The sequence below is a fragment of the Phalaenopsis equestris genome, unplaced genomic scaffold (assembly GCF_001263595.1).
Source record: "Phalaenopsis equestris unplaced genomic scaffold, ASM126359v1 Scaffold000343, whole genome shotgun sequence".
NCBI classification, from domain to species: Eukaryota; Viridiplantae; Streptophyta; class Magnoliopsida; order Asparagales; family Orchidaceae; genus Phalaenopsis; species Phalaenopsis equestris.
Window position 1 is genome coordinate 421,586 of NW_018164785.1, and position 19,716 is coordinate 441,301.

Sequence of the window (19,716 nt, forward strand, 5' to 3'; positions counted from 1 at the left end):
AACATAACCTCAAAATTAAAGCTTGGTATAAAAGAGCTTGAAATTGGTTGTTTTTGGGGTATGAGAAAATATAAATCATTTCTAATTCCATTTTGAGGGTGGAGCTGATGGAAATAATATTATTTTCGGAATAAATATGTACAGATTTGGTGGTATTGTAATGATATTGAGATGAATAACCTCACAATACAACTAATCTGAAGTTGTAGATATTACACGTAATACTACCCCTAAACACTAGTATTCGTTTAGGGAAGGAGAAGACTTAGGGTGTGTTTGGGGCAGTTTGTGCGTTTTAAGATAAGCAGCTTATTCTGAAACACGGCTCGCGGGTCGACTGCGGGGATCGACCCGCGACCTGCGTTTAGTATGAAAATGGAACCACATTTTCGGATATGCAGACAAAACGCGCGATCCAAACTGTACTGCGACGTTTTCAAAAACACTCCCGCACTTATAAGCTACCCCAAACAAGAGAAATATTTACGTACGTAAGACGTACGCAGAGTTAATATTAAATTTATAGGAGGGTATAGATATGTTACACTTAAATTATACTTATTGTAATTATTCCTGTAAACCTATTTGTGTCGTCCCAATAACTTAAATATGTGGCCAACTCTGAGTATAACCGAGTCGTCCAATAAGAGCAGCCATGGACCATTGAGTGTTCCCGCCACATCCGAGCTCTTTCACTGCATCTACTGAGAGAAAGTGGGAGCTCGCGGGCTTCGCTAATGGGAAGATCGAAGGCGAAGCAGCTCTCCTTCATCACGGTCCCTTCGCAAATCATTCATCCCTTTTCCTCCTCTCCTTTCCAAGGGCTTCTCCTTTCGCCGAAGAAGTCATCGCGGCCGCAGCAGCTGTGCTGCCTTCTCTCCGCCGCTAAGAACACTTGGAGCATCATTCTCGCCCTTTTCTTTGCTTTCTCCCTGTTTGGATTCATTGCTATAGTTCTCCGCCTGCACTTCTCCCCACTCTCCTGTGCCACCTCCGGGCAAGATGGGAGCTCGAAACCCTCTCACCCGGCTGAGACGGCGACGATAACAATGGAGCGTCAGGAACAGTGGTTTTGGAAGCAACCTGCTGGGATGGGTTACCGGCCATGTTTGGATTTCAGCGGGGAGTATCGCCGTGCAAGCCAGGTTATTCGCCGTGACCATCGCCGGAAGTACCTAATGGTAGTTGTTTCCGGCGGTCTCAACCAGCAGAGGAACCAGATTGTCGATGCTGTAGTCATCGCTCGCATCCTTGGTGCTGCTCTGGTGGTCCCTATTCTCCAGGTTAACGTTGTCTGGGGAGACGAAAGGTAACCCCAGTCGCTGTTTTCGATTAATACTCTTCTCCAGAGAAGGAACTCTTGATTCTCTTAATTTCTTTTGAATAATTTGTTTCTGGATAAAGTTTCCTTTCTTGTGTTTCACCTTTATTTTACAGTGAGTTCACAGATATCTTTGATCTCGATCATTTAAAGAAAACTCTGGCCGACGATGTTAGGGTTGTCTCCTCTTTGCCTTCGACCCATTTGATGACGAGGCCTGTAGAGGAGAAGAAGACTCCCCTCCATGTTTCTCCACAGTGGATTCGATCGAGGTATCTACGGCGGGTAAGCCTCGTCTTCCTTCTATCATGAGAGACTATTTCAAGCCAAATTTATCATGCGACGTCATATTTTTTATAGAAACAATGTTTTGATCCATTGAATTTACATTGAGATGAGGGCAATGAAATAATTTTTAAGCTTATGTTGATGTAATTTATATATGATGTACTGACGATTTTTATTCGGATCTAAATTTGGATTATTTGGTGTACCGACCACCGAGCTAATAGAATCCACGTTGCTGTGTAAAATAATGTTTGTGAAATGTATTAAGTCCACATTATAATTGCAAATAGTTGAGAAATTAGGGCAAAGAAATCACAAGAAGTAAAACTGAACAATCCAAAAAGAACAAAAAAGATTTAACGAGGTTCAGCAATATATCTAAGCAGTGAGTGGCGGCGGCTTTTTAATTTCTTGAAAATAGTACATACCCTTATGGTTACAAATACAACATATATATATAATCCTAATGTACAATATGTAATTACAAAATTACCCTGTACGGTATTGCGGATGCGTTGCCCCCACACCCCCAACCTACTTAATGAAATGTCTCTAATTGGATAGATGCTTCTGCTCTGCCATGCTTGCGAGCTCCGCTTCGTTCCAATATCTGCCCCTTATCTGGTATATGAGCCATACCTAACACAGATTAAGCCTAAGGCGGTATTTGGCTGCAACTTGAATCAACGTTGAGTAGGATTTATCACATATCACATCCAGTAAAATTTCAGATTTATTTGATGGAGATGGAGATCGCTCCAATGATGGAGTAAATCTTTAAATCCGGCCTATGGTCGGATTTGGTAAATCTGAATTTAGAGACGGAAAGAGATAATCGGAGACACGGAATGCATGAAATTTTAATTTAACAAAATGTTGGATTTAATTTATATTTTTTTAATGTTTGATTGGATTTACCTTAAATCGATGCCTAAATTCTATTTAAACTATGCTACCAAACACCGCTTAAGGGTTAAGTTTTAAGTTTCTCTTTAATGATTTTAGGTTTACAAGCGACTCGGTGAGTTTGACTGAGCCAAGGGAGACACTCTATCAGTGAATCTAGAGAAATTTTATAGAAACAATGCTTTTACCCAAAAGTACAGCATTTCATCAGAATTTTAGCAGTTTCGGCATATTTTGCATCTACCTGTATGACCAACGAGCTTTTATTTGTAAGTGGAGATTGAGATTGGTGGTACATGAAGCCCTGCACAAAGAATCATAAGAACAAGTACATTTAATCTCTAGTGTAACAAGCTAGATAATGGGTGAGTTGGACTTGATGATCGAACTTAGCTTAAGACAAATATGAGTGTACATATCTCATATATTAAATTATTTCTTAAGATTTCAGTTGTATTGCATGCAATTGACATGATATCTGCCATCTTTTGTTCATGCTTTTGTCTTTTTTTTCTTTAGCTTAATAGAGAGGGGGTTTTACTACTAAGAGGATTGGATTCCAGGCTTTCAAAGGATCTTCCACCTGATCTACAGAAGTTACGCTGTAAGGTAATACTTCTACTCTCGTTTGCATCCCTTGCAGTTTTTAATTTTGTGTCAGTCATGACATTTTAATTGATATCCTCTTTTGAGTTGCTTGTAGGTTGCTTTTCAAGCTTTGAGATTTGCTGCCCCAATTGTCGAATTAGGAAACAAGTTAGCAGAGAGGATGAGAAGCAAAGGCCACCCGTATCTTGCTCTCCATCTTCGAATGGAGAAGGATGTTTGGGTGCGAACCGGCTGTCTTCCTGAGCTGAGCAATGAGTATGATGCGATGATTCATAGTGAGAGGAAACTAAGGCCGGAGCTTCTCACTGCAAGATCAAACATGTCCAATGAGGAGCGAAAGCTGGTTGGCCTCTGTCCCTTCAATGCTTTGGAAGTGACCAGGTACTTCTTAAGATCCATATGTGAGTAAAAATAAAACATAATCTTACATTGAAATTAAAACAAGAGCTGAATTCCAAATATAATAATGGTGGGCTTGAACCATTTGTATAGGCTGTTGGGTTTTTGAGTGTTAGGTATGGCTCATATACCAGATAAGGGACAGATGCTAGAGCGGAACGGAGCACGGAGCTCGCAAACAAAAGCATCTGTCCAATTGGAGGAGCTTTTTTGTTATGTGGGTTGGGGTATGGTATAAGGGGTAATTTTGTAATTAGATATTGTACGCCAGGATTATATATATATCTTGTTTGTAACTCTAGGGATTTGTACTCTTTTTCTGATTTGAAGGAAAAGCCGCCGCTCTCCTCCCGAGTAGGTAAATTGCCGAGCCTTGTTAAATCTCTGTGTTTCTTCTTGTTTTGTGTTGATTCTTGCATTTTCTTTGCCCTAAATTCTCAACATTGAGTTTCCATATACTAATGTGTTGGTGTAACTTGAGACCTATTGTTCCACCTTCCTTATAATATTTCTGATTCTGCTTTTCAGGCTACTCAAAGCACTTGATGTCCCAAGAAACACAATGATATACTGGGCTGGAGGGGAACCGCTTGGTGGGATGGCTGCCTTGGAGCCTCTGAAGAAAGAATTTCCTCTCCTGTACAACAAAGAGAATCTCTCCACGCCTGGAGAACTGGAGCCATTTGACAGAAAAGCCTCACTTCTTGCAGCCATTGATTACATAGTCTGCGAGAAAAGCGATGTCTTCATGCCTTCTCATGGAGGAAATATGGGCCGTATGATTCAGGTAATTCTGCGTTCTTTTCAAATTATGTCCATTTGTGTTCATTCTTCATCACAAGCTGTGCTGAAACATGAAGATTTAGTAACTTTAGTTGGTGTTGATGAAGGGGCATAGGGCTTTTGATGGGCATAAGAAGTTCATAACCCCAAACAAGCGGCATATGCTTCCATACTTTCTGAATACCTCACTTCCTGAAACTGAGTTTAATAAGGTTGTGAAGGAACTACACCAGGGATCTCTAGGGCAGCCAGAATTCAGGACAGACAAGATTGACAGGGATGTGACGGCTTATCCAGTTCCCGAGTGTATGTGCAATTCTTCTTCAACAATGTCGGCACTATAAGGCCAGAAAATTTTACATCCGGACTCCGGATGTTCCGCTGCATTCTAGCTGTTGTCCGGACATCCAGAGTCCGGATGTAAAGTATTTTCGTGTAAGGCATTGAAAGATTGAGGATGATTGTTCTGCATGAGAAATTTTTGCATTTTTAATTCGGATTCAGTCCCACCTTGAAACATGGCATTCTATTTCAAGGAGCTCTCTCTGAACGGATCCTGAAATTTGAATTGGTACAACATCGAAGGATTGGCCTGCTGGTGAAAGTACAGAGAAGATATGGTAAAAGATTTGATCAATGGAGTGCTACCTAGAGGCTAGAAACACATGCCTTTGTTCAAGTAATTTACACATCCTATGCTTCAGTTATTTATTTTTTAAGTATATTAATGTTAAGGAGTATTTATTTGTACTTCATCCTATACTGTGTATTCATCACTATTTATAGCCCCAGGATTGCTTGTGCATATATGTTATTCAAGCTATTGTTCATCAACATTTGGAAAGGAGAAGATAAGGTCATACTATTGTTTTAAGTTATTGAGCAATCTTCACCCTTATAATTCACTTGCGAACGTATGGTCTATAAAGCATGTTATTATTCTTATTATTCTTGTTAGCGAAATGGTTAAATTGTTTTGCTAGGTGTGGATTTATTTCAACAATACTTTTCTCTCTTCATGAATGTAAAACACTACTTAATTAGCTCCTAATCTTAAATTAAGTATAATGTGGGTCTTTATGGAGTTGAATGTGTTGTAGGTATTGTAGAAGATGATTATAATGTTTGTCTTAAGGAAGATGATTGTAATATGTTTATTACAGATTATAGTTACATCTTACCAAGAGATTACGTTTGTACAGGTGAATGTAATAACGCTGGTCTTAAAGAGATGATTATGATTTAAGCAAAGAGTAAAATGCTAGTGTTTATGGATGAGGGTTGAGACATTAGTAAAGGTTATCTTAGGTTGTTTGAGCACTATCATTCTTCTAATGGCGAGTGATGCTATCGAGGCTAGTATAAAAGGCATTTCCTAGATAACTAACATTGGAGTAGGACAATTATAGATGGATGATGTTGCTATGATCATGGTAAGACAACTATTGATATGTGATGGATGCTATTTTTTCTCAAGGTGTTGACATAAATGCTTTTATAATAAACGTAGATAACAGGGATTGTAAGGCAATCATATTTGTGAAAGGATGTCATCCAAGTCTTGGTGTTTGTGGGCAAATGCTTGAGTGGAGTGTTTTGTAGTCTCTAGGTGACTATGGTAACACTCTTATCATTATTATAAATGGCAAGGATAACATTATTGTTGTGATAACCTGATAATTATAAACAATAAGCAAGCATTAACTAGAAGAACTTTTAAAATGTTGATGTCATCAAATAGAAAACCTATCAATTGAGTTAGAGTGGGGTATGTGTATAATTTTATGAGTAGAATTTAGATTCTTATTTTAAATATTCCTAGTAATTACAAATAATGAATGGTCCATCCCATATCCTCTCAACCAAATTGTGATTGGATGATGCAGTCCTCAAGTAACTTGATTTGTTCACTTGGATTTGTCTTATTTAAGTCATTAAAAAATGTTTAGTGGCATCCACTTGTATTATTATCCACAAATAACTATATGTATATGTTATGTTTTATATATCTATGTTATTGGAATGTTGATGGTGATAAATCAATTTTTTAATGGTCAAATTGGTAATGATGGCTCTAAGCCAATCACATATAACCCTCAATAGGATGTAATAGGAAGGGTCAACCAAAGTTGGATCATGTGTTTTTGTATTGCCCAATTTATGTGATTAATGAGTAATAAATACATCATTAGAAAATTCAAGTGATTAAGCACCAATGTGAGTCTAAAGGAGCTTAAATTAAGTGTTGAAGTATGGTTGGAAACTGTGGGGTATTAATTAAATGATCCAATGATATTGTTTTTGGTTCTTTTTAAAAACTCAAAGTCACCAACTTGTCTATTTATATATCATCTTCGTATGATTCCCTATTCAAAATAAATCTCTCTCAGATCATTTAACTGATCCGAAGAGGAGAGGAATTCGAAAAGACGAGATATACGATGAAAGTAGGCAAATAAATTTTAAAAAGAAACATGAAGAGCTTATGTATGATAACCCTCGTTTGATAGGTCGAAAGTATATGCTCGAATAAGATCAGATTGAAATACTTTGAAACACGATATCCACGAAGAAAATCTCTACATAACCCACCCATAACCAGAGAACCAAAGAATATTTTTGTTCTGCGATTAAGAGCACTCCAAAAGAAACGTATCCTTTTGGTTAATTACATCTTATGGGGATACCCAATAATACTCTCGATCAAATAAAGCTTACATTATCACGATAACTGGTAAATATGTCACCAAAAGTATGGTTATTTCATAGAAACATCTCGATGCTTTCAAATCTCTCGTCAAGCCATAGAGCAAAGAGTGAATCTCTCACATCCCAAATAGGTAGCGACTCATCAACATACGATGCCCATGAAATAACCACGTCGACTCATAGGATCCACTTATTGCTTTCAGGGCCTAATCGGGTCATAAGGGCTGAGGATGAATCACCGAATCCCAATTGGGCAACAACTCATCCTCAATCGGGTCCTACGAGGCGACACCAACAAATTCACAAAAGGACAACATGCCTCAAAAGGGCTCAATATAAGGAGAGATAGAGTGATCCTAATCGGGTAGAGATAGCCCGATCAAGATACCCCAGATCCGTCATTCCAATCTATTAGGACTCCAAGTTTACTTGACTGTAAAAGTAGTTGACCCAATACAACCAGAGACTCTTTGTCATTAATCCGTGAATTGCGTTGTTCAAGAAAATCTCGGTAGCCCTAATGTCAAAAGAAGAAAATTCTAAATCCTATGACCTTATAGAGGTAGAGCTCACATAGATGTGACTTCTAATCACCAAATAAATGATCAAGATGCCACTAGAAAGAAGAGAAAGAAGGTCCATTTACAAAGTTGAAACACTCCTAAAAAAACTTAACTTCTCCTTGAGACATGTAATATGATGAATTATCTTTAGTCCTAAGTGTGGAGGCCAGTCAATATGACTGAGAGAGAGTCATGCTATGCAAACTATTTTAAAACTGACCCAAATGCCGTACAAAAAAATAAAGTACAGGTTTTAAATAGTTGAATATTTTAATTCTAAATTTTGATTAATTTTAATATTTTATTAGGATTTTTATAAAAAAGATTATTTTCGGTTCATAAAGAGTCAAAATTTTATCACAAGATTCCCAGATAAACCACAATAAAAAGAGTAACTAGCAAGCACACCACAAAATTAAATAAGTCAAATATAAAATAATAAAAAGTTCGGGGGCCACTAGGTCGACAACAAGAAGACGACCATGCTTCATATATACACATCCGGTCCTAAATTTTATACCTCAATATTAAAATACAAAATTAAGATATGGGACAAGAGCATCTGTTCCTGGTCACTGCTCCGTGGTCATACACCTTAAGCCCCTCGAAACCGTTGCTCGTATCTTGTTTTCACTACAGACTCCCCTAAGGACTCTAAAAAGCACATGCACAAATTAAAAAAAAAAAAGACTCGACTTGCACGAAAATCAAGTTAACATAAAGTTATCTACACACAATGTATTGAATCATATCCGGTGGAAGGAGAGTAAAACAGTACATGTAAGGAAAATGTTAGCTTTAAATCATTAAGCTCCTCCATGTTGAATATAGCTCCCTGCATGATAACCACCGCTAATATATTGTTATGCACGTCTCAAACTCCAGTAACACACAAAATGCAACACACCAACGATGCCCGACCAGGGCAACCAAACAACAAAGAATTATGACCAGGATGTCAAAAAAACTACCTAAGCACCCTAGCTTTGGCATAACACACCATCTACCATAGTGTTCTAATTATAGCGTCTAAGTGTGTGCACTGTGCATGGTAAGGTCTAGGTGTATGACTTTAATGGGATCACCATCACCGTCCCTGTTCTAAAGATCCAAGGGTTATAAAATACATCAATAGAAATGACATTTTAAATAATAGGTCTCACATATAACCTAACTTGTGTAATTTTAAAATAGGGCGGATGATACATAATAAAATATTATCAATTTTATATTTTAAAATATAGGACCATTGAAAACGGGTCCATAAAATATATGACCATTGAAAACGGGTCCATTAAATATAGGACCATTAAAAATGGCTATCAAACTACAAAATAAAGAAATAATAGATGAATCAGTTAGAGATGAGGTTAGGATAGAAGAACGAACCCAACCATGAGTTTGATACACTTAGTAAAATTTCTATAGAAGACTAAGTAAAAACATAGTTAGGAACGTTGCAATAGGACCATCACCACACTTTTCCCAGTGGCTTCAACAATAAAAAAATAGACCAACAATTCTCTAGATTTTTGGAAGTGTTCAAGAAACATACCATCAACATTCCCTTTTCCCTTTGTTGATGCTCTTGCATAAATGCCTAATTATGTTGAGTTCATGGACGATATTTTAAATAAAAAACATAATCTAGGAGAATTTGAGACTGATGCCTTAATTGAAGAGTGCAATGCCATGATTAAAAAAAAAACGCTTTAAAAATTTAAGTGGTTGGGTATTCCTTAAACTATATGGGATAATTTTATTTGGGAAATCATTATATAGTTTAGGTGCTAATTTAATATCTATTACCATCTTTAGGAAGTTGGAGTTGGAGAAGTACAATCTACTAATGTAACCCTTCAACTACAAGACTGTTCAGTCACATATTTTGGGGGATTACAGAGGATATTTTTGTTAAAGTCGACAAATTCATATTTTCAATTGATTTTATTATTTTAGATGTGAATGAAGACAAGGAGATACCAATCATCCTACATAGTCCATTTTTGGCAAAGGGAAGGGAAATCGTTATGTTCAAAAAGGAAAATTAGTTATGAGAGTTCAAGATCAACAAGTGATTTTAGTGTGTTGAGATCAATGAGTGAATAACAATGCTTTAGAGTGGATTTGGTAAGAAGGTGTGTGAGAGATTGATTATTTGAGATGTTGAAGGCTGGCACAATGGAGCAAGGTTTGGTTTCTAAATAAATAGAAGAATAAATAAATGAATGTGCTCTATTTTTAAATTCAGCCCCTCGAGTACTTTCAGAAAGATTTGAGCCACTTGAGACCTTTACAATAGCAAAACATTTTAATATCTTTAATTGTAGAGTCATCTATATTAGAACATAAGCATCTCCCCAAGCATCTTAGGTATGAACTCTTAAAAGTATAATCGACTTTACATGGTATCATTTTTTTTAGAGTTAGATGAATTACAAGAGAAAAAGTTGATTTGGAAAGAAGACGCAACCCTTTTATGAAAAAAAGTAGTAAAAAAAATAAGTACTTAAGTATATCATCTTTCAAAAAAGTGTTTAGGTTAGTCCAAATAACATGGCTTTGATTTTAGTAGTAAATGGGAAAACATAATTAATACTCATTTTGACTGTCATCGGATATAGAATATTTATATATTATAATAAGCTGAATAAAAATTTTAGAAATGATCATTTTTCCTTATGTTTCATCAACCAAATGCTTCAGAGGTTGTCGGAGTATGCTTATTTAGCTTATTCTATAGTTTTTTAAATTACCACTAGATTTCTGTGGTTGCTAAAGATCACTTTCACTCGTCCTTACGATACTTTTTCCTTTAAAATGATGCATTTTAGACTTTGAAATGCCTTACTACCTTTCAAATGTGCATAGTATCTATATTTTATGATCTTAATGAGTAAGACTTTGAGATCTTCATGGATAACTTTTTTGTATTTTATATCTCTTTTGATTCATGTTTTGAACATTTAGCTTTGATATTACAATGATGCAAAGAGACTAACATAGCACTGGATTTAGAAAAGTGTCAATTTATCTTCACATAAGTCATTATTCCAAACTTATTCTTTAGACCCAAGATTTCTGAGAGAGAGAGAGAGAGAGAGAGAGAGAGAGAGAGAGAGAGAGAGAGAGAGAGAGAGAGAGAGAGAGAGAGAGAGAGAGAGAGAGAGAGAGAGAGAGAGAGAGAGAGAGAGAGAGAGAGAGAGAGAGAGAGAGAGAGGGAGATGGAGATGGATAGAAAATCTATGAGCACCTATATCTGCCAAGGGGATTAGAATCAATCCAGAACATATTGGACTGTATAGATGCTTCATTGAGGATTTTTCTAATATAACTAAATCTTTGTGCCTTTTATTAGAGAATGATGTCTTTTGAGTATAACAAGGAATGTTTACAATTTTTGAATTGTTGAAAAAGAAAAAAAAAAATACTAATCATTGCACTCATAATTTTACACATTATTGTAATTGTTCTGTTGAGCTCATGTAATGCCAGTGATTTTTTTCTTGAAGCTCTCTTAGGGCAAAGGATAGATAAATTTTTTACACTATTTACTATTCTAATAAGACATTAAATGATGTCCAGCCACTAAAAAAATTGCTAGTTAGAGTATATTAATTTGAAAAATTTTGATCTTATTTGATTAGTATCAAAGTTATTGTCTATACGAATCATGTTGCATCAAATATCTTGTAACTATAAAGAATTCCAAATCACACGTTCTAAGATAGAACCTTCAAATAAAACATATTCATATAGAAATCTGTGATAAGAATGGGTAATACATATCAAGTGGATCATTTATTTAGATTAGATAAAAAATTATATGCTTATTGAAAATAATATCAATGTGCTTTTCTCTGACTAGAAATTATTTGCACTGGTTGAACAAACTATTCTTTAGTATATAGACATAGTGAATATCATACTTAGTGGTATTTTGCATTTTATGCTGTAAAATTAACAGAAAAAAATCATCCATGATGCCAAATTTTTCTTTAAGGATGAACCATGTTCTTTCAAAAAAATATAAGGACCAAGTCATTAAGAAATATGTTCCCTTAGAGAAGTTGAAAGTATCCTTGGATGGTGCCATAAGTAAGAGTACAAAGGGCATTTTATAGGCTTTTGAACTACTTTTATGGTCTTATAATTATGATTTTATTAGCATATATTTTTTTTTGTAATATTAATTAATATATAAAAAATTATTAGGCAATATTTACAGAATGAATGAAATGTTATTGAATTACAGTTTAAAAGTTGAAATATTTGATGTTTGACCATTAGACTTTATGGTTCTTTTTATTTCATCTTTATGGAACTATTATTTATTAATTGCAGTTGACAATATCTCAAAATGGATTGAAGGTGTGGTTTTATCTATGTATGATTCACAGGTCATTCTTAGATTTTTAAAGAAAAAAATATTATTACAATATTTAAAAAGTAGGGCACTAGTTTCAACACTTGAAACATTAGTATCTAAATTTGAGATTAAGCACAAAATTGCTATTATATTAAACTTCATGTATCACTTGTAAGCTTATGAGGTTTAAGGTTGAAGTGCCTTTTGAAGGTTTTTAAATTTCGAGGGTTTTAAGTGTTTTAAATGTTTTGATTTTATATTAGAAGTTGAAAGTCTTTAAATTATTTTAATTGGTTTGAATTGTTTTAGTATTTTATTTGGTTTAAGTGTTTTTGAATTTTAAGTTATTTTATTTGATTTTAAAGTGTTTTAAAATTTAGTTTTAAGGTTATTTTAAATTGTTTTCTCCTAATTTTTAAATTATAATTTTTTTTAAGCTCGAATTAAATTAAAATGTTTTTAGAGATTTTAAGTTTGTTATTAAATGGTTTTATGTTGTTCATAAAAAAAAAATTGATTTATTAAAATGTTCTCTTTTAAATTATTTATTTGTTAAAAATTTTTGTTATCATTTTATTTAGGCTTTAAAGTTATGTTAAATTAATTTTTATTAAGATTGCAACTCTTTTTAGTAGGTTTTAACATTATTATGTTTTAAATTATTTTATTTGGGTTTTAAATTTATTTTAATCTATTTTTAAAAGGTTTTAAATTAATTTTAGAATGTTTTAAATTATTTTATCTAGTTTTTAAATTAATTTTATTTTTAAATTATTTTATTTAGGCTTTCATTTTATTTTATATTATTTATATATTTATTTTTAAATTTTTTAAAATTTCACTTTAAGGATTTCAAAATTCATTTTTTAAAAGGTTTTAATTTTCATTTTGAAGGTTTTAAAAATCATTTCTTAAATTGTTTTATATTGCATTTAAAGGTCTTAAAAATCATTTTTTAGAAGGTTTTTATTTTCATTTTTAAAGTTATTTAAATAAAATAATTTCTTAAATTATTTTAAATTTCATTTAAAAGGATTTAAAATAATTTTTTTAAAGTCTTAATATTCTTTTTCAAGTGTTATAAAAAATCATTTTTTACCGTTTTTATTTCCATTTTTAAAATTGTTTAAATTTCATTTTTCAAAAGGTTTTAGCTTTCAATTCAAAAGTTTTAATCACTGGGCTTGCAACTAGTTGTCCATTTACACATTCATGACTGATAAAGAAAAAATCTTAATCAGAATAAAGCATTTATAAGTGTCATTAACTGCAAAATAATTGAGAAAAAATAAATTATTACTATAGATTAAATATACGAGCACTCATCTCGATGTCGATTAAATTATTATTTGACTTGTCTGAACGTTAACTCTTTTAAATTTGAAAGCCTAAAATAAACGTATATACATATATGTATCTATATATACATATATATGTATATACAGATATGATATATATATATATACTATTAACAAATCCCTATTCCTCTCTTTAATGATCTTAATATTATAGGTTAAATGAATTTAAAATTGATTGTTTATTGGGTTAATTAAGTTATTATTTAATTAAATTATTTATTAATTAATTTTTTCATTTATTAATCAATTGAGTTATTTAAGTATTAGTTAAGTTTTAGTTTTATTTAATTAGTTGATATTATTAAAAGGTTAGTTAAAATTTTAATTGGTTAATTAAATTATCAATTATTTAATTGAATTAATTATCATTAAATTGAAATGGCAATTAAAAACTAGTCTATTTATTAGTTAATTGAAGTATTAACAATTTAACTTTGTTTTCAATTAATTGATTAAGATATTAATTAATTAAAATAAGTTATTATTTAGCGAATTAAGATATAAATTAAAGGTAGACATGCAATTTATACAAGTTAATATTAACTACATTCACCAACAACATAATTGATTTAAAATTTATATGGTTTATGTACATATGTTTTCGGCTTGGGGGGTAAATAAAATGAAAACTTGGTGATTTTTGTATGTAAATTATCAAACACAAATGAGATTGAAAACCTTTTTTTTTGTTAATTAAAGGAGCATTATACATCTCCCTACGCGTTTCATCAAAAAAGTAATTACAAAAATAGGAAAAGGTCCACATACAACGTACACAAGAACAAAGAAAGCCTGAAGGACCTTTTCCAAAAGAAAAACAAAATACAACTCACACACCCCAACCAAACAACACAGAAAGCTCAACCAATTTCATTTAAAGCTAATCTACAGAGATCATCAGGAATAAACTTCGTAACCAGAGCACCATGAAAATGAGATTGAAAACTTAATAGTTCAAACATATAACATTATAATAAACTAAGAAGTTTGAAAATTCAAATATGAACTTTACAATTGAAAAATGAATATGAAGATTAAATGGAAAAAGCAAAGGATACCTTCCTCATGTTTGATATTGATGTTCTTCCTTAACTTAATTTGAAAATCCTCCTTGCCTTCATATTTTTGTCTTTCTTAATTGATGTTCTTCCTTGCTAAACCTTTGATTCCTTGCTTTTTGTGAATTATTGAAGAGCTAACAAAGAGTTGTCCAAGTTTTTTAAGAGTGGGAAAGAAATTGAGAAAGGGAGAAGAGGGGGGCACGAAATCTTTTGGAAGGAAAATAGGGAAAGTGGGCTTGGAATGGGAGAATTCCTCTTCTTCTTGTGGTTTTTGGCGTCAATGGGTGGGAGTTTTGGTGTGTTATAGCTGAGAAATTGGAGGAGTGGGGGTGGTTTTTCCGAAGTAGTGGAGTGAAATGTGTGGAGGAGAATAGGGTGGTTGTTTTTAAATTAAATTTAATGGTCATGATGGATGGATGTCAAGGGGATTTGGGTTTTAAACACATGGACCAATGAGAAATGAGCACTAGGATTGCTGAGGTGGTATTTGGTAATATTTAATTAATTAATTAATTAAATGAAGGGTATTTTTGTAAATAAGCCTAAAAAGGAGGGGGGTTATAAAATTACCAAGACTATATACCATTTTGAAGAGGATGAAACAAAGAATCCAACGGTTCAAATGTTTTGGAAAATGAAGTTTTCTAGCAAAAGTTATGATCGGTTGAAGTTCAAAGGTGGTTAACTAGGTGGTTATGGTGGTTGGAGAGTTGACTTTTGACCAAAAATTTGACTTTGATAAAATTGATAGAGTCAAATGGCATAAGTTCAATTATCAAATTGATTTTGACCAATTCAAGCTCTATAAAGAGATATGACTGGTCAAAGTTGACTATAAGTTTTTATTGGACTAAATTATTCCAAATATGCATTTTGAAGTTTAAAACAACTTTTATTGAAGATTAGAGTCAATTTTAAGTTTTTTTTGTTAGAGTTGTGGTCAAATTATTGCTTTCTCTCTCCCAACTATTGTTTTCTCTCTCTCTTGATTATCTTTTGCTTAAAATGTGTCCAAATGGAGTCAAAATTGAGCACCAAATAAGTCATTTGAAATATTTTAATGAGATAGACACAATGGTGAAGTTCATTTTAAAAAATAATGACTAGTTGAAAATTTTTATGTGAAATCATTTTCATGCATGACAAGCTACTTGGGTAATCAACTCCCATGCTGCAAATAGTCAAATGTTCCGCGCCTTGTTGCTCGTCTTTCTTTTCTCATGGGCAGGAAGCATGACAACAACGTGTGTTGCTTGATTCCATAGTGTTTTTTGCATTGACTGGGTGGACAGTTGACCGAAAGAGGACTTCGATGCGCCCGGTTAGCAAGCGGGCGATGTGCTTATCTTCATTGACAATACTACTGAGCGAGTAGCTCTTCTAGACAACTCCATAAAAATTATGTCAATTGACCATCATATTGGTGTGCATGGTTTTTATCAATTTTAATAAGCTTCATGCATCATTTAAAATGAGCTTTTGAACCTTACAATCATCTTTAAAGAGAAAACAGTAATTCTAGGGCTTAATTAGATTTAGCTCAAGTGAAGTTCAACCAGACTTCAGGCAAGAAAAATATGATATCAACCTTTGGCGTATAGACACCATTACATTGTGGGTACGCCTATGTGGCAATGCTACATTGGAGAGTGGGATGGTTATTCCAGCCATGGTTGTGGTTTTGAGGCTTTATGACTTATTTCCTGCTCGAAAACCTTGCCAACATGGAATGTCTTCCCATGAGAGGATAGGTGGTTATTTTTGTCAAGAAATGATTGACTAAAATTTTTGTCAACAAATGGACCCTCCAATATGCATGACAAACAGTTCAAAGTACGACACACATATTGGTATTGGCCGGGGTGACTAATTGAGTCCAAAAATAAGATCATTAATACTTAGAATTTGAGTTTTGAATTTTGAAAGATGATTTGGGGGTTGAAATTTTTATTTGGATGATTGAAGATTTGAAATTCCTGGTTTGCGAGTTCTGTGTTTCCTATTTACAAGATCTATTAGAGACTTATGTTAGGGATTTGGGTAAATGTTGCTTCCAAAAGTTTAGTTTGAATTATTAAGAAAGGACTGGGGAACTTACTCCTGACATATAGAAGACAATGAGAGTAATCAAAGGATGGTGCAGTGACGGACAAAATCCTAAGCACTAATAAGATTAAAATTTCATTTACCTGAACACATTAGGATTAAAGACCATACAAATCCACATCGAACCAAAGAGGTGAACATAAATATTAGACTAGGATAGAAAACAATGGGGGTTCACATATATCTTGAGAGATAATTGAAGGAATGGTTGATTCTGCCGAGGAAATTGATTTACCTGAACACATTTCAACTAAAAGGGTAAAAAAGGTATTAGATCATGATAGAAAATCATGCAAGCTCACTTCTAACCTACGAGCTAATTGAAGAATGGTTGATTTTGCTGGGGAAATTGATTACCTGAAAAATATTAAGATGAAAAACATAAAAATTCACATCCAACCAAAGGTTAAAAAAGGTGAATCATGCGAGTTTACATCGAAACTGAAAGCTAATATTTATTTGATTTGTTTTGTTTTATTTCATATTACGACATTTCATGTCATATAATTTTATATCATTTCATATTACATCATTTTATGTCATTTATTTGTCATATTACGTCACATCATTTTGTGTCATCATACACCTAAACACATTAGAAAGAAAAGTGCCAGAATTCACATAAAGAGGTGCACAAGGGTGACTGGATCAGGATAGAAAGTATGGGGATTTATATCTAACCAGAAAGCTAGTCAAGTGGTCAATTTAAGGTAGAAGATTTAGGGACTTGCATCCACCCTAAAAGCTAACCTATCTATCTTATAAGTGAACCACCAAGCTTTTGACTTTAATCGTTTCTTCTGCGGTGTGCAATGACTAATGCCATGGAGTATTTGCACAAACTATCTACTGGACTTAGTCTAGGCATGATTTGTTGAATAAATCGTCGGGATCAAAGTCAATGAATTGTATAGGGAAGAATATCATTTGTTTCTTTTCATTGGTTTCGTTTTGTTGAATGTTCAATTGCTAAAAAATAAACAAGGATTTTGTTTTCTTGTAATTTAGTTCTTATTAATCACGAAATTGTTCTACTGCACGTAGAAATGCAGTAAAAGTGATGAATCTGAGGTTCTTCATGTTGGGGCCTTGTCCAAACAACAAAGAGCCATACCGGCCTATTTTCTCCAGTCCACACTAGACAAGCATATTAATCCTAACTCTAAGGTATGCAATGGGTACACTGTAACCCATTCTAGACTTAGCCAATGCTATGGTTCTTATTGAGGCCGACATTAAAATTAATAAAAATTATGAACCTTAGAAAGGAGAAAAGAAAATCTTTTTTTTGGTTCATAATGAGTTAAACTAAGAAATGGAATCATTGAGAGACTTATCTTAACTAAGATTTATTAACTCAAAGTATTAACCCACATCAACAACTAAGATAGTTGCACGAATAATGAACCTGATCATATCGTGATTGTATTACAGAGGGCATACTCCAACTTTTGATGGACCTTAAGCTTAGGCAATGGAAATGAATTATCAAGGCTAGAACAAGACTAACCACCCTAACCCTAAGTTTTCAATGATTGTACTAGAGAATAGGTGTACTGTCCATACTCTAAATTTACCTAGCCAAGGCACATACCAGCATAGTGAACCATGGTTAATTCAAGGTGTGCAAACCTCATAAAGGAAAATATTTTTCACCAATAAGCATTCAATAGATTATACGATTGGAAGGGTGCCCATGGACCAATCCTTGATTTACTAGCTTGAAGCGCTAAATTTATTGCACTCAAAAATCCATTCAACGCTAACCTCGTCGACCGTTACAAGTTTAGTCCATGCTAACCTAGGTATGGCATTTCTGACCTGATGTGAAATGACTGAATCTAAGTAGTGGTTAACAAAACCATAACCATACCTTAGCTTTACTCAGCCAAGACGCCAGTTCTTGCTGAGGCCAAATTAGACCAACAAAAATTGACAAGCTTATGGAAGGAAAATATCTTTCTTCGACGTTGGATGAGCTATACTGAGAGAAGAAATCGTCGAGTGATTGATCTGCATAACCAAAATTGATTGGTTTGAGATCAATCAATCTGATCACATTATGATGGTGCCCAAGGAAAACTTCATGATCAAGGTAAGGAAATTCCCAAGTCTAGGCTTTCATATTTAAAGGCTTCATCAAATCCATCAACATATTCGAGTGACCAAGCAATTATTAAAGGGGATACAACCACAATATCAAAACTATGTTATTAAAGGCCCATTTCAAACGAGAAGAAGGGACATGAATTTGATACTTAGGGAACTGTAGGGAAGGCCTCTTACCTAATTGGTCTCCTTTAACATTAGCCCAAGTCTAAAGCTTTACAGCGAAATATAAAGTTCAAGAGGGATAGAGAGATCATAAAGATTTTAGAGGCTAACCAATTCAAGTTTGAGTTCATTCTCAATATCTCAACCTTCTTTTCACACAAACATAGATTTAAAGTTTGGTAGTACTTCTCCTTCAAACTTTTTTCCAAAATTGTAAGGGAAAGTTAAAGCTTTTTCAGCTTTCCCCACTCCAAAGAAAACTTCTCAAGCTCTTTTCCAATGGAAACCTCTCAAGCTCTTCTTCAAGTCTTTTTCATTAGTTTGCCCCTAAAGAAAAACTCCACAAAGCTCTTCTTCAATACCCCTCAAAGTGTTGCTCAACTTTGGCATCGATTTCTCAAAATGCCTTTATAAACTTATACAAAATATACCCCTCAAATCATCCTATTCTCTAGCTTAAAAGGGTAGGATTACTCTCCAACTCCATTGGACCAAGCATCCTATTCTCGTGCTAAAGCTTTGGCTGAACGGTGGGAGAAATGGTAAAAAATCTCCTCAAATCAAGATGTGACAACACCATATTGTGGAGGTAGCCTCAAATTATGAAAGCAAAGAGAAATGAGCCATGTACTATTATGGGGCTAGCTGCATCGTTGAGCTAGCCCCTGGCTCCTCAGCTGCCTAAACACTAGTCAGATTCCACATTACTTTTTCAAATCAATCTACCATGGATCTTTTGAGCCATGCATCAACATAAGAAAATGGAATATGGTCCCAAAGTGTTCTAAGATATGTTTTGAGCCTTTTCTGATTTCATTTGCATGCTTAGTAAAAAACAAGGCTACTTAGACCATTAGACCATATTGGCAAAGAATTTACATAGGAGAATTGAAGTATTAGGGTCCTAATGTTGAATGTAAAATGAGTGTATTACATTTATTATATATATATTCAATTAAATTATATATAT

The 19,716-nt window shown here is 33.7% G+C and overlaps 1 protein-coding gene across 3 annotated transcripts; it reads left to right on the top strand.

Annotated features, from left to right (window-relative positions):
• Positions 1-648: 648 nt before the first annotated feature.
• LOC110025929 (uncharacterized protein At1g04910-like) lies at positions 649-5,161 on the top strand. Of its 3 annotated transcripts, none has more exons than XM_020726623.1 (6): positions 649-1,309; positions 1,438-1,606; positions 3,035-3,124; positions 3,219-3,505; positions 4,052-4,310; positions 4,399-5,161. In XM_020726623.1, the coding sequence occupies exons 1-6, from the start codon at positions 738-740 to the stop codon at positions 4,648-4,650; spliced, it is 1,629 nt and encodes a 542-aa protein (XP_020582282.1). In that variant the 5' UTR covers positions 649-737; the 3' UTR covers positions 4,651-5,161. The 3 variants fall into 3 exon arrangements, with proteins under 3 accessions (XP_020582282.1, XP_020582284.1, XP_020582285.1); XM_020726625.1 differs by having other exon boundaries at positions 4,414-5,161; XM_020726626.1 differs by having other exon boundaries at positions 4,422-4,502.
• Positions 5,162-19,716: the final 14,555 nt, after the last annotated feature.